Below are 13,778 nucleotides of genomic sequence, written 5' to 3' on the forward strand. Positions count from 1 at the left end.
TCATATTATCGAGCAATCTATTGTGTTACATGTCGTAAAGAAACGGCATCCAAAACTATCATATCCCGTAAAAGCTTTACCACAATCATATAAGTTGTTGCATAATTCATGTGGCAGAAAAATGTAAATAACATTATGCAAATTTGAAGATGATATTATCCAAACTTTCAGAACGGAGTATTTGATTTATCCTAAGCTCAAAAAATAATCTTTAAAGGTAAAAAAAATTTGACAGACTTATGAATTTTAGGTTCTCATACTCCTCAATCAATATGAAACTAAATGACATTATTAGTGATCCCTTCTATAGGGGAGCCAAGAGCTCATAATCGAGATGTATGATTCGGGAGCGAATTTGCTCGACCGAGATGCTGATCTCGAGCTCTCTTAAGACCGATCTAATAAGGAACCATTTGGTCAGTCGATAATTGGTATGACCAATAGGCTCATAAAGAATTATTTGTTTTAGACGATGGGCATACCCGCACGATTTTATCTTTTCGAAGTATATGAGTTCTAAAAGACGTTTCTAAGAGCAAGAGAGATCTGACTGACTTATGAGTTATTAGTTCTTGTACTCCTCGATCAACGTGGGACTAAATGATCTACTCATCTTGTTCTCTTGACTCTCTTTGATATTCAATGCATTATGTTATTTTTTTTATTTACAGGATCGAAATAAAGATTTTGATTTCCACTAAACAACCTGTGGTCATTGTGTCTAATAATACTATATTCCAACACTTTTAGTGAGAGGGCAAACGATCGATGCAATTTTCTTTTGCTACAGATTAAAATACATTAATTTTCTTTTGCTTTTTCTTCGCAAAGATAAAGCACCGAGCGGCAATCTCCGATTCCGCGGCTGCCCACGTCAACACGCAGAGCGGCGCCTCCGGTCGTGATGATCAATGATGCCCCAGTCTCCCACCACAAGCCAATCTTGCAAACAGCTGTCTGCTTCCATCTTTTCCTTCTTTGTCTCTGCATGCCTTTTTCCCTGAGAGCAGAATTCCACGATTTGGACTTTGGGACGCACCGCCAAATCAAACCTAATCTCACATCATTTCTCTTCACACCTTCCTAATCCCAAAAATTGCTACCACAGCTTATGGTCCTCATTACACACTGTCGGCGTCTATTAATTTATATACCGCATCAAAATCAAGCTAACGATAGTAACATTCTAATAATATTAATTATTATTATTATTATCTTCCTGAATCAGCGATACAAAACGGACGCCGGAGTAGCAGCCCGGTCAGTGCAGTCCACGTTAAATGGAATGAGGCAGTCAAGCAGGGAGCAAGATATAGTGTACGAGGAGTCCGCCTCGGCACTGTCTCCCACCGCCCTCCCAAGAAACTCGGCGGCACAAGTGAAACATGCTTGACTGTGATCGACACTGCCGAAGTGTTGTTTCTTGGCAGAGGAATTGATAGATGGGGAGATCCGACTGATCCGGAGAGATCGAAATCTGAAGGAGTGATCGGTTCCCGATTCGTTGCATCTGGTGGGCGGAAGGACGGATCCGTAAGCAGTCAGTCGATCGAATTCCAAGTCGACTACGAATGGGGAAGACCGGTGACCGGGATTGGATGCAGATCTACGCCATCTACGGCACGGATAGGTGGCAAACGGTGGCGTTCCTAGCCCTACACGCGACCCTCTTCGCCGCCATCGCTCTCCTCCTCCTCCTCCGCTTCCCCTCCTCCCTCGCCCTCCTCCGCTCCCTCCTCCCTGCCGCCGTCCCCCTCACCGCCCTCCGCTTCCTCGCCGGACTCGCCGGCTCTACCGCTGCGCTCTCCGCCCTCTGCCTCCTCTACGCTGCCGGCAGTGTGCTCCACTCCTCCCTCGCTCTCCGCTGGGAGATGGCCCAGCGGATGGTCGCCGCCGTCCCGGACTGGTCGGCGGTCCGCACGGCCCTCGACGTCGGCTGCGGCCGGGGCATCCTTCTCAACGCCGTCGCCATGCAGATGAAGAAGGAGGGCTCCGGCGGACGGGTGGTGGGCCTCGACCGGCGGAGGGAGACGGCGGTGGAGGCGCTTCGCCGGGCTGGGGCGGAAGGGGTGCAGGAGTACGTCACGTGCCGAGAGGGCGACGCCAGGAGGCTGCCCTTTGCGGACGGCTACTTCGACGTCGTGGTGTCGGCGAGCGGGCTGGGGGCAGCGGCGGCCGAGGAGAGGGGGCGGGGGCTGGCGGAGATGGTTAGGGTGCTGAAGCCCGGCGGAGTGGGAGTGGTGTGGGACCTGTTACGCGGGTCCGAGTACGCGCAGAGGTTGCGGGAGATGCGGATGGAGAACGTCCGCCTATCCGATCCGGTAACGGCCTACATGGTGGGCAGCCACATCGTCTCCTTCCGAAAGCCCATGGAACAAAAACAGCCCTTGCCGCAGCCGCTCTTCCATGACCCACACTGGGCCGCCGACATGTGCTGACGGACGACGCTCCGCCGCTCGGCGGCACCGCATCCAGAGATCACTATACGATCACCTTTTTTTTCTCTTTCTTACTTAAATATCTTTTCCTTTTCATATGATTTACTAAGATCTTCGACGTGCTGCCAGCCGCAAGTGTAAATGTTCGTCGCTGGTAGCATTTGTAAGCACGGCGGTCCAAAAATGGGCTACGATGTTGTGACTGGTGATCACGATGCAGATATGAGGGGAATAAATGTGGTTTGCTTTATATACAAAAAATGCTAAAAGCATATAAACCAAATGAACTCCACCAACATAGAACGCAGTGTCTTCATAGCTTGCTTTAAGTTGTAGACCGATCCCCGTCGTTGTGCCTGCACGTCATGTGTTCCTGGGTCATACACTGCCATGTGTCAAGTTAGCACAAGTGATTCTTCCTATCGAGTTGTCAGCACGATGGGATACAAGTTCGGCTCACCAGGTCGCATCAGACACACTATCTACCCACCTGTCCACCTCAAAGTTATGCCATGGCGACAACTGTTTGTCGTGTATCGCTCTGTCACTTGGAAGTGTCGTAGGAAAAGTTCAGTTGTCATTGGAGATACTTCCAAGTCCATCAAAGGACTAATTATAATCTTTTATAGTTAATTTATTTTTAATATTTTTTTATTTTTTTAAAAATATATTATTTATTTTATATTTATAAAATTAAAAATATTTATTTATGTGTCTCCTCATAATTTTGCTTATGAAAATACTACATATGCACTCAATGATAAACCCTATGATATTTTCATCAACAGAATCAAAGGTACAAGAAAAAACGAGATTAAATATTTTATTCTTATAAGTATAGAGAACTCAATATCATTTTTAGAAGTATATGAATCGAGATACTAAAAGTAATTAATTATAAAAGATAATATATAATTAGGATCATGTAAAATATCATAATAATAAATAATATTTTATTGATTATGCATTTATAGTGTTTCATAAACATGTGAATTGAGTTTACTTATAATAAGTTGAAGAGTATAATATAGTAATATTTTGGATTAATGGGGTAGGCTCAATAATATTAATAGATTAATTATCCAATCAAATTATAACAAATATATAATAAAAATAATTGATCATCCAATGAGTTATTTTGAAATCTTCAAATTTAATATAAAGATATCTACGATGACAAGAAACGATAAAATTCATTATGTTAAATCTGTCACATCAGTCATCATTCTAATAAAAAATATTATTCGAATTATTTTTATTTAAAAAAAATATTTTTATAATCACAAAACTTCGACTTTTTTTCGTCTTTGTTGTCAGAGACCATAAGCCCTTGTACCATTATATATATTTTTCAAACTTTGTAATGATAGATACTCATTCATCTCTAATAGAATATATTCTATCATTTGATGAGTGTGATGGAATTAAATGGACGTCTCTTCGGTGGTCGAATGGAACCAAATGTTCTTAAGACATTTTTAACATTATCATAAAATTATTCATGAAAATAATAAAGACGAGAAATATAACAAAACATGGACATCAATTTTATTCTACATAATACATTTGGAACATAAGAATACATGTACCAATTTTTTTTTTATTGTGCAAGAGGTGAAAGTCGATTCGGAATCAATATGAATCTTTTCTAGTAGGTCTCTTTTGTAGTAGGTCTCCAATACCTTTGAATGACATGCTTATGAAGTCATGGGATGTCGATCTCGAACATAACTCACTCATGCAGAGTTCGAGATTAAGCAATTTCTAAGTATATCGTTGCGATCGGATAGGGGAGACGTGTAATTATTCAAAATGTGTGAAAATATGGAGATTGTTTGTTATTAGTGTATTATCTCTAATAAGACAGAGTATTTGGTCACGTGACAATGAGGTGACACTGGAGGGTGACCATGTGAAGCTAAGATGTCAATCACATAAGTGGACAGTGGTGTCATGGTGGAGACTCCACCATACTGTAACATCCCATTAATCCCATATCAAAAATGAATAATATGTATAATTAATCGAGTCTGATAAGTATACTAACTAACTCTCGCTTGTTCCTCAAAGTCGTGACCTGTGGTTTGATTCTAAGTGTTAAAGCCTCTTTACACGAGGAGCCATAAAAAACGAAAAAATATATTTTTGTGATGAGACATTCATTTTTTTTCCTCTCATTAATAGCCTTTGCGTAAGCCTTTAGACAAGGCGGCAACCAGACCCTCAAAACAACGCTTTCTATTATTAATTGGGATAACGAAGAGGAATCGACCAGCGGGAAGAGAGAGGGAGGGGGAAACTAAGGCAAGATCGAAACGAAGAGAAGCTGGGGGCAGATCAGATCAAAGCATCATGGCGCTATCGTCGTCCCCGCTTCGACCGATCTCTCTGTGCGCGAGTCCCTTTCGCGGCCGCCAGTCCAAACCCTCATCTGTGATTCCATCCATCAGAGCTTCGTCTTCCTCGGACGTCCCCGTTCCCGACTTCCTCTCCTCCGATTGGTAAATTTGTCCTTCATTTTTAACCCCCGCTTTCTCATGTGGAAATTAGCGCGGCGCTTCTTTAGCTTGATTTCTGTTGTTTAGGCGCTAATTATGGGTCCCTTTCTGCAAGGATTCCTGAGAGTTTGGACGAGAAATCGATTGATTACACATTATCCAATTGCAAATGGTGAGGCGAAGTGAGAAGGAAAACAAAAGAAGCAATTTCATGGCGTTTTAAGAGATTTCTAGGAAACATAGACAATTACCAGTTGATCCACCTTCATCCCCTCTGGGCGTGTCTTAGACAAGGTTTAATGACCAACCACCGTAGGTTTAATGACCACATATGATATCCTTATTACCTTAAGCGTCTGAAAATAGTTATACGTTGCTTAGTCAACCTATGCGATCGTCTATGGTTGTTTATTGAATTAACAAATCAAGCATCCAGTATTTCATTAGATTCTTGAAAACAGCAAGAATTCAACAATTCCCACAAAATCAAGTAATCGTAATTAAATATAACTTGCATCTCCTTTTTTATTCTTTGGTAAGGCACAACTAAGACTCTAAGTGTATTACAGAAAGAAAAAACAAAAAAAAGGTAAAATAGAAAATGTTTTTAGTATCTAGGGTTTTGTCAAAAGTCTCTCCTAAAACCAAATACCATCGTCTGCATTTCCTTTACAACTCCAGTTAATCCATGGTAGGCCTAATTTTAACATAAGACATTTCATGATGTTCTCGGTATAACCTACTTCATATTTTTCTTGTGTGTTGATTTTATTTTTGTTTGTTTGGAATTGCATGTCAATCAAGAAGACAAGACAAACTTATTATGCTTCGTTTATTATCTTTCTTTTGTTATAAGCATAACCATTTGATAAGGCCATTTAGTCCCATATTGATCGAGGAGTATGAGAATCAAGGTCTCATAAGTCCGTCGAGTCTCCCTTAATCTCAGATGCGCCTTTTGGAGCTCACATGCTCTGAAAGGACAAAACCGTGCGGGTACGCCCATCGTCCAAAGCGGATAATTCTTCGCGAGCCTATAAGCCGCACCAATGGCCGGTCGACCAAATAGTCCCTTATCACCATTGTTTCATAACTTTGATTCTAACAATCTAGTTCTCATTCCATTATTTATCATCCCATTACAAAATAATTGTGGTGTTTTCTCTTATTCTGTAAGTTTTGTTGTCCTATACAATCAAGTTTTGTTGTACACGTAACCACCGTGCTTCTTTTAGACTAAAAAAATTTATAAGACAATTGTTGGACCATGATGCTTATGTATCTGAGTGTTGGGTGATTAAAAAGCAACACGTACAAAAAAAATTTATGTCGTTGAAACGAGATTGTTGAGGTGGATGTATAAAGTTATTAGAAAAGAGAAGAGTTTTTGTTCATTTGTGAATAATTAAATGTAGTATCTAATGCAAATTTTTAATGTCAACTGTCATGACAACTTCTCTATGCTTCTTATCTTTTTAAAAGTTTATGTTAAAAGATTTCATTTTGCTTCTCAACAAAGATTTATGGGTTTCTCTGGTTCTTTTTCAGGCTTGAATCCCGCAGGAAAAGACCTTTTGGCCCTAGGCTGGAAGTAATGTTCTGACTGCAAAACAGCATTAGTTTCCCTATATTTGTGTGTGCAATATGAAGAACTGTTATTGCATGTTTTAGTTTAGTGCAGAAGAAGCGGTTAAATGGCAGCTTGATGCATTAAAATACAATGATCAACCTCGTCAAGACTATGGGATAGAGGTCATGTACAGGGTATGTTCTTTTGTCTCTGCTATCAGCACACTTGTAGCTTATGTTTCCACGGTAGAGATGATAGCATTGCTGTATGTTTCTACCAGTTTGCTGGATTTGATCCTTTTGAAAGGTCAACCTATTTTGGACCATTCTTTGACCTAGGACAGGTTAGAAAGATATTCAGTTTAAGGAGTTGTGTTGACCGGTACATAATCACATGCATTCCTTACTCTTTTAAGTCATTCCTTACGCTTCTTGGTTTTCTCAAATTTGGCAATGTAGTTTGAACGCTTTCGACGAATATTTCACCATTCGACTTACCGGGTCTTGCTTGGTCACAAGGAAAGGAGAATCTTGAGCAGTTTGTGGGTTGAAGAGGTTGGTCCCATTTAAGTGAAAGCTTGTGTGTCCAATCTGATTTCAGCACTAATATTCTAGATAGATGAATATTTTCAGTGAGGTTATGTAGCATGCCAAAACAATTTACTCTGCCTTGTTATTTCATGGCACACATGCATCCCAAAAGAACCGATTTAAGCAAAGAGTATGGATACAAGGCTCTCGCCCAGAGGAGGAAGAGATCTTTCAATTTACAATGGTTCAGGTTTGGTTTTGCTCTACCCTGTCTGCATTGGTGATATTTAATAAAGTTGATCTGACTGTTGCATTGGTTACAGAGGATAGGTGGTTCCTGGGATGGTTACTGGTTAACCGAGAGCTTGCTACATGATGGGGATGGATTTTCAGGTGGGGTTGCCTATTAGGTAGTGGCACATGTCTATATCTCTGTTGCACTATCACATCTACATATTATCATGCATTTTTAGCAAAATACGAATATTGCGCATCTTTTATGTACATAAATTATGCAAAGCTACCTTGTGTATTTCATGAGTCTGTAATTTTTTTTACAGATTAGCTTGAGTGTTTGAAAGTTGAATTTGGTTTGCTTGAGTAGGGTTAAAGGTTGTCGTCTGCTACAGTTTACAGGTTCTCTTTTGTTCGTCTTTTATAGTGCTTTTGAAAGAGAAAAATAAAAAATGGGGTGTTCTTGAAAACTTGTACTCTAATTTTCGTGCTGGTGTAACAGACTGACACAGTTCCGTGATTGAAGAGCTCTTTTTTCCATTGATGTGTATATATCTTGGTTTTGAGACAAAGTTGATCTCACTGTTTGTTTCTACAACGGCGGTGGCTGCGATGCAACATTGTGCAATGGCACATTGGCGTTCTTTCTTGGGAAAGAGAGTTTTGATGGATCAGGATCACACCCGCCTGTTTCAATAATAATTTTTCAGTTCAGAATTGATTGGCCATTTACCACATCATCAATAACCTCAGTTGTGCATGCTGTTTGTAATACTTACCTTGTGCTGATTGATTTGTTTAGTTTATGCAATTTTTGTTATATGTTTTCAGTACCTTAGGGCTGGACAACTTGCATTAAAATCATAAACTATTTGTCTTATTCTTTTATGTATCTTTTAACTCTGCAAGGCATTTCTTCCACCGAGGTGAGTACTGGGTGCGGTAAATTCGAACCCAAACACGACGTCGGTGGTTCTTTGGAGGCGGTTCGGTGTGATGCCGTGACCCCGCATCTGCATTATTTCCCCTTAAATCAATCTATTTTTTTAAAGAAAGAGAGTCAACCTCGACAATTCTCTCTTGGTGGCGACGTCCCCTAGGACTCGAAAATAGATCGAGCCGCTAGGAGGCGGAGGAGACGCTCCCACGGCCACCCGTCTTGTCGTTGTTGTGAGAAACGAAATCCATTAAGGAAGTTCAAAGAAGATGATGTCGAGCGGTGGCTACACCACCGTTGACGACGACCAGAATAAGAACAGCGTCGTCTCCGGATCCGTCCCGGTAGTAAGCGTTTTTTCCTCTTTCATGACGGCGGTCAGGTATTTTCATTTGTTTTCTTGGATCTGACTTGACCCGATCCGTTGCACTTTGGCTTGATCTGCTTCCGCAGGCTGTCTCCGATCCGGATCACGTGACCCTCAAATTCACAGGTTAGTACTACCGTCGTCTCCCGTCAGATTCGTGGTTTCTTTCTCTTGATGCAATTCGTTCTCAGATTGTTGCCATCGTTTGTGGTTTTTCTTTGATGCAGAGTCCAAACTGCAGACCTTTCCACCTTCATCCGAGTCCCAGGGCAAGATCGCCGCCGTCTTCCGCCCCCCTTCCGATGCCGACGGTGACCGTCCCCTTCCCCTCGTCCCTTTCCTTACCTTTCTCTCTGATGATTATTGTTTCTTCTGGCTAATTGCCTCGTCGTGTCTGCGTTTGCTTTCTGTTGAGGTCTCATCCTGATCTGAGATCCTATTTTGTTAGATAGCTTTTCAAAGCCAGCTCGCGGGATCTCCGATGAGCCCCGATCGACGGGATGGATGCATGCTTTCACCGTCGGTGCATACAAGCCGTACTTTGATGTGGATACGTCTGATGTCTTACAAAGGATCAGAGACTCCCTTTTCCCATTCAGGGGGACCTTCACCGAGAATACGGCAGATAATCCGGACCTGTACGTACCCCATCTCCTTACATGATCTTCTACCTTATTATGCTGGTCTTGCATCCGCCATTGTATGAGTTGCTACTTAGCTTAGCCTCGGCACACTATCTGATGCAACCCTTCAAGTTCTGACCCTCGTTCTATGAAGCTTCAATAATTATCAACAATGAATTTGTTGGACAATTTTTTAGGTAGTCTCTGACACTTTTAGTTTTGCTGCCTTCCATGGATCTGGGAAAATTGTGTGAAGGTGAATATTTGGAATTCTAGGATCGGTAGCTATGTAATATTTATAAATAAATTACAATAAATTATTACAACATATTAGCCATATATATATAATACTAAAAATATACATATAAATAAAATAAAATATTAGATGACATAAATAAGATAAAGTATGATCTAAACTTTATATAAAACTATTTGAACCATAATTATAAATAATTAGAAGTATATAATGATGTCTGATATAACAGCATTAAACAATCGATAAGCTTAAAATAATTAAAATATTAAATATAAATATGTAATAGATATTGATAATAATATTAACAAAACATAATATATTATAACATTACTTCAAACGTAGACAATTAGTAATGTAATCAGATTGATAAATTATATATAAACTTTATGATTAGCATCTGCCAACCTTGATCAACTTTGGTTCCAAGCTTAAAGTTGAACCAGACATGTGAAGTGATTTAATTATTTAAGTCTAGTAAGTGGATTTTTAAACCTCATCCTCATTTTGATGATGAAACAAATACCATTTCGGTTCTTTTTTAATCAAACACCTAAACTTCTACATATTGAGATCTTGTGCCATGTATGGAACGTTTGGTGGATGATATCCTTATTCATTTAAAGGTCTGCCAACATGTATAACATGAACAATTGTAATACTGGATTTTTATTACTTCTGCTTTGTACTTCTTGCAGGTATGGCCCATTCTGGATATGCACCACTTTGATCTTTGTGGCGGCTGCTATTGGCACATTTGTCACTTATGTGGCACATGAGTTGCAGAAGAAAGAGTGGAACTACGACATTAACCTGGTCACGTGGTCTGCTGGTTTATTCTATGGCTATGTCACCTTGGTCCCTCTTGGTTTATACGCCATACTTAAGTACTTTTCAGCACCATCCGGGCTCGTTCAGCTTTGGTGTCTATATGGATATTCCTTATTTGTTTTCATTCCTGCCTCGGTATGCTATGCATTCTATTTTATATGTTGGTTCCATTCAAAAGCAGCTTTCCCACGGCATCTTTCTTGCCATTAATTTTTATTGTTCGAAGATCCAAACTCGTGAACAATGGGGATATTTTTATTAAGTTGATTCAACTGGTTTGTAGTATCTAGAGCAACATCATCTTCCATAATATGACCTTATAATGTGCATTGACCAAGGTTTTTAATATCAGGCACCGAACCCATACCAGTCCGCTAGCATACCATGTGTCAATATACTGGTATGTGCTGAGATTTGAAAAGGCATGAAAAGAAGCTAAAAAATAAAAATAAAAATAAAAACAATTGCTGCCTGTTACAGGGCTTGTCCCTGGCGATATAGGTCCTGTACCGAGTGTACTACCCGGTTTTATGTGCTGTCGGACTGGTATACACCATTTGTACCAAATCGTACCCATGGCATTTACATCACCAAGATAGCTTATATGTCAACTGCCATTTAGATTTGTAACTTCCTTTGCTAAGCTTGCTTGGGCCATCCAGAAGCTTGGAAACAATTGTATAAAAATAAAAGACATGTCAGATGCCTATGTTATATTTTTCTGAGACTTCGAGATATAATTTGATCAATAGAATGACATGAGCAATAGTTTAGAACTTGTATATGAAACACCTGTTTTTGATGAGAAAATGGGTAAGCTTGCTACTTGAAAACTTCAGGAGCCAAGGGCTTGGTGGTACATGGAGTAGTTTGTTCCTTAGTTCAAACTTTTTGATGAAGCAAACTTGATCTGTGTTAGCTATCATCTTACATGTTGATTGGGTCAATCATGTTATGTTCTCATACATTCTAGGGCTTCGACCATTCATTATTTATAGCCATTGTTAAGATTGTGTGTCTTCCGGATTCATATTTTGCAAGTTGAAGCATCTTTTAAGTCTCCATGGTTGATAATTTTAGTTTGCCTGTCTATAGTTTACCTATACATTGTTGGTGCAAGCTACCATGTCTTTGCAGTGTTTAGTTTGTGTTTCAAGAACGGGTATAACAAACAGTATGCTTTGCTTTTCTGTTTTGACTAGCTTAGGGTTTTCAATGTTCCTATTTTGTTCAGCCACCAGGCAATGATTCCAAAAATTCAGGAGAGGTCTACTTTAGTCCTCGAGTCTCTGCAATGTCATGAAAACAGTTTCAAGATTTTCTTATTACTGTGTCATGGGAATATGGAATAAAGCTAGAATTTGAAAGTATTTATTATATGATGACATTTGTTAAATTGGAAATATATACAAAATATAGCTAGTGCTGTTAAGGTTGGGAGGTGCTAGGAATTATCTCTTGTTGCATGCTACATCACCATAAAAGGATTGAATCTGCATTGCTACTTCATCCTGTTATTCATAATTACTTCCTGTTGGTAGTTCTTTGATCTGAATCCCATCAGCATAACACCTTGTGAAATATTTTCTACATGCAAAATGTAAGGGTTAGAATATCTGCTCTATAATTTGTCTTAGCCTGCAATGTTCCTTCTATTGATATCTTTGTTGTCCTTGCACTAGTGAGTTTTGGATATCAAGTTTGCTCATCTGCATTGTTTGTTTATTTGGGTAGGTTTGCCTGGTCATTTATTTAATGCTTGTTTGTTTATCTGCATTGTTGCAGTGTCTCTCCATTGTACCTGTAGAAATCTTCAGATGGGTGATTGCTGGTGTTGCCGGATTCATGTCTGCAACTTTTGTTGCCCTCAATCTTCGTACGCACATCAAATCTGCTGGGGAGAGATGGTTCCTGATTGTTGCTGGAATATTTTTGTTGCAGTTAGGTCTTGCGGTAGTTTTGAAGCTCTACTTCTTCACCATTACAGTGGGAACGAATTAATATGGTATTCTTGGTACTGCATTTATGTTTTTATTATGACTTTTTTGCTCACGTATCAGTTCATGCAGCAGTCTAATTTTTCATCTTTCCAATTCAATAGCTCTGTTCACTTTTTGCAACACCAGACTTCTTGGCATCCAGCATGGTGTGGTGCCCAGCACTCTTTAACCAAACACATCTTTTTATTCCATTTTAAGTTTATCTTATGATTGTATTAGCCATAAAATTAGTGTCTTCATAGAAATCAGATGAATTCTCAACCCCATGAAACAATCTTTCTTGGAGAAAGCTTGGTTATAGTATCTGAGGGGGTCGTATGAAAAATGACAAACATCTACATAGTCATGTTGTTGAATGATGTATTTAGATTAGTCTGTCTGGCATTCTTTTGTCTCGAGCATGGCATGACAGATTTTTTGTGATCTTTTGCTGGAAATTTACCACAATATTTGATATACGTAAAGAAAGACAATCACGAATGGGCGTACTTTTTTCCGTGGAAATTTGGTTGCTGCAACTACGTCGTGAGTGTCCCATGAGAAATGCCACTCTTGAGGTGCATCGTGTGGAACCCATTAAAGTACATGCTACATTGATAACAACAATAAATTTGTAAATCCTAACTATTTAAGAATATTTTGCTATCATTGAGATTTATAAAAAATTGTATATTTAGTTAAGTTTAAAATATTTAAATTTTTATTTATAATTTTTTATTAAAAAATTAGCTCTTCCTTTATCTTTTCTTATATTATTAATATTAATTATATTATCATATCTAGATATCTATTTTCTCTTATCTTATTTTCTATTGAAGTAATATTTAATTATTTATAAATATTATTTTATTATTCATGAAACTGATCTTCTATTGAATGTTATCGATTCAAATAGCTTGATAATATCAAATTATAATTTGGTTTTAAATCAATAATATAAGTGAAAATTGAAAATTATAATTTGCCTTTTCATAAGCTCTTTGATTCAGAGAGTGATCAAACAATATATGGAGTTTGATCAGAAAGAACCCGTGTAAAAGATCTTTTACACGAAGGTCTAAAGAGCATATATGCAGCCTTGACACAGATAGGCTATATAGAATCAGTTTATATGGGTTTGATTATATATATATATATATATATATATATATATATATGAAAGTAAAGCATCTAATTCTATTTACCCTAACATCATTAATTTTACTCACGCATAAAAATAATGGATCAAAATATAATTTTAACATCCCAATTATGTTTTCGATGAGGTTAGACGACGATGTTGTTGGGACTCGTAGATGACTGTTATGGATGAGGAGAGAGAGTACTAACGAGAGTTGAGGTAAAGGGAGAGGAGGAAGAGAACAATGCATATGTCGATACTTTGCATATACATTTGTGTCGCTTAATAACTATGTCGATGACTCGGGCTTTGCCCTCAACGACCCGAGCAATCTATATGGCGGTGGTGATGATTAGCCTCGTAAGCACTCCGGAGCA

The 13,778-nt window shown here is 38.9% G+C and overlaps 3 protein-coding genes across 5 annotated transcripts; all 3 read left to right on the top strand.

Annotated features, from left to right (window-relative positions):
• Positions 1–1,197: 1,197 nt before the first annotated feature.
• LOC135592400 (uncharacterized) lies at positions 1,198–2,534 on the top strand. The gene has a single exon (XM_065081822.1). It carries the CDS (start codon positions 1,572–1,574, stop codon positions 2,436–2,438), a length of 867 nt encoding a protein of 288 aa, XP_064937894.1. The 5' UTR covers positions 1,198–1,571; the 3' UTR covers positions 2,439–2,534.
• Positions 2,535–4,632: 2,098 nt separating this feature from the next.
• Positions 4,633–7,636, top strand: LOC135592401 (uncharacterized). The gene is made up of 8 exons (XM_065081824.1): positions 4,633–4,939; positions 6,485–6,527; positions 6,608–6,700; positions 6,787–6,849; positions 6,965–7,060; positions 7,209–7,286; positions 7,360–7,429; positions 7,597–7,636. Exons 1-8 carry the CDS (start codon positions 4,791–4,793, stop codon positions 7,599–7,601), a joined length of 597 nt encoding a protein of 198 aa, XP_064937896.1. The 5' UTR covers positions 4,633–4,790; the 3' UTR covers positions 7,602–7,636.
• A 691-nt stretch (positions 7,637–8,327) lies between these two features.
• Positions 8,328–12,679, top strand: LOC103996806 (uncharacterized). 3 transcript variants are annotated; one of them, XM_065081823.1, is made up of 7 exons: positions 8,328–8,554; positions 8,661–8,700; positions 8,802–8,885; positions 9,023–9,212; positions 10,149–10,416; positions 12,067–12,286; positions 12,383–12,679. In XM_065081823.1, the coding sequence occupies exons 1-6, from the start codon at positions 8,477–8,479 to the stop codon at positions 12,280–12,282; spliced, it is 876 nt and encodes a 291-aa protein (XP_064937895.1). In that variant the 5' UTR covers positions 8,328–8,476; the 3' UTR covers positions 12,283–12,286; positions 12,383–12,679. The 3 variants fall into 3 exon arrangements, with proteins under 3 accessions (XP_064937895.1, XP_009416090.2, XP_009416088.2); XM_009417815.3 differs by lacking the exon at positions 12,383–12,679 and having other exon boundaries at positions 12,067–12,379; XM_009417813.3 differs by lacking the exon at positions 12,383–12,679 and having other exon boundaries at positions 8,328–8,551; positions 12,067–12,379.
• Positions 12,680–13,778: the final 1,099 nt, after the last annotated feature.

This window comes from Musa acuminata, chromosome BXJ1-9 (assembly GCF_036884655.1).
Source record: "Musa acuminata AAA Group cultivar baxijiao chromosome BXJ1-9, Cavendish_Baxijiao_AAA, whole genome shotgun sequence".
Taxonomy (NCBI): Eukaryota; Viridiplantae; Streptophyta; class Magnoliopsida; order Zingiberales; family Musaceae; genus Musa; species Musa acuminata.

What these genes read in the sequence shown, in the direction of transcription:
- LOC103996806 (XM_065081823.1), top strand. Translation starts at nt 8,477, where the DNA reads ATGATGTCGAGCGGTGGCTACACCACCGTTGACGACGACCAGAATAAG. An exon ending in TCTCCGGATCCGTCCCGGTA is followed by an intron (nt 8,555 to 8,660) that starts GTAAGCGTTTTT and finishes CTGCTTCCGCAG; the next exon opens with GCTGTCTCCGATCCGGATCA. An exon ending in ACGGCAGATAATCCGGACCT is followed by an intron (nt 9,213 to 10,148) that starts GTACGTACCCCA and finishes TACTTCTTGCAG; the next exon opens with GTATGGCCCATTCTGGATAT.
- LOC135592401 (XM_065081824.1), top strand. Translation starts at nt 4,791, where the DNA reads ATGGCGCTATCGTCGTCCCCGCTTCGACCGATCTCTCTGTGCGCGAGT. An exon ending in CTTTTGGCCCTAGGCTGGAA is followed by an intron (nt 6,528 to 6,607) that starts GTAATGTTCTGA and finishes TGCATGTTTTAG; the next exon opens with TTTAGTGCAGAAGAAGCGGT. An exon ending in CATTCTTTGACCTAGGACAG is followed by an intron (nt 6,850 to 6,964) that starts GTTAGAAAGATA and finishes TTGGCAATGTAG; the next exon opens with TTTGAACGCTTTCGACGAAT.
- LOC135592400 (XM_065081822.1), top strand. Translation starts at nt 1,572, where the DNA reads ATGGGGAAGACCGGTGACCGGGATTGGATGCAGATCTACGCCATCTAC.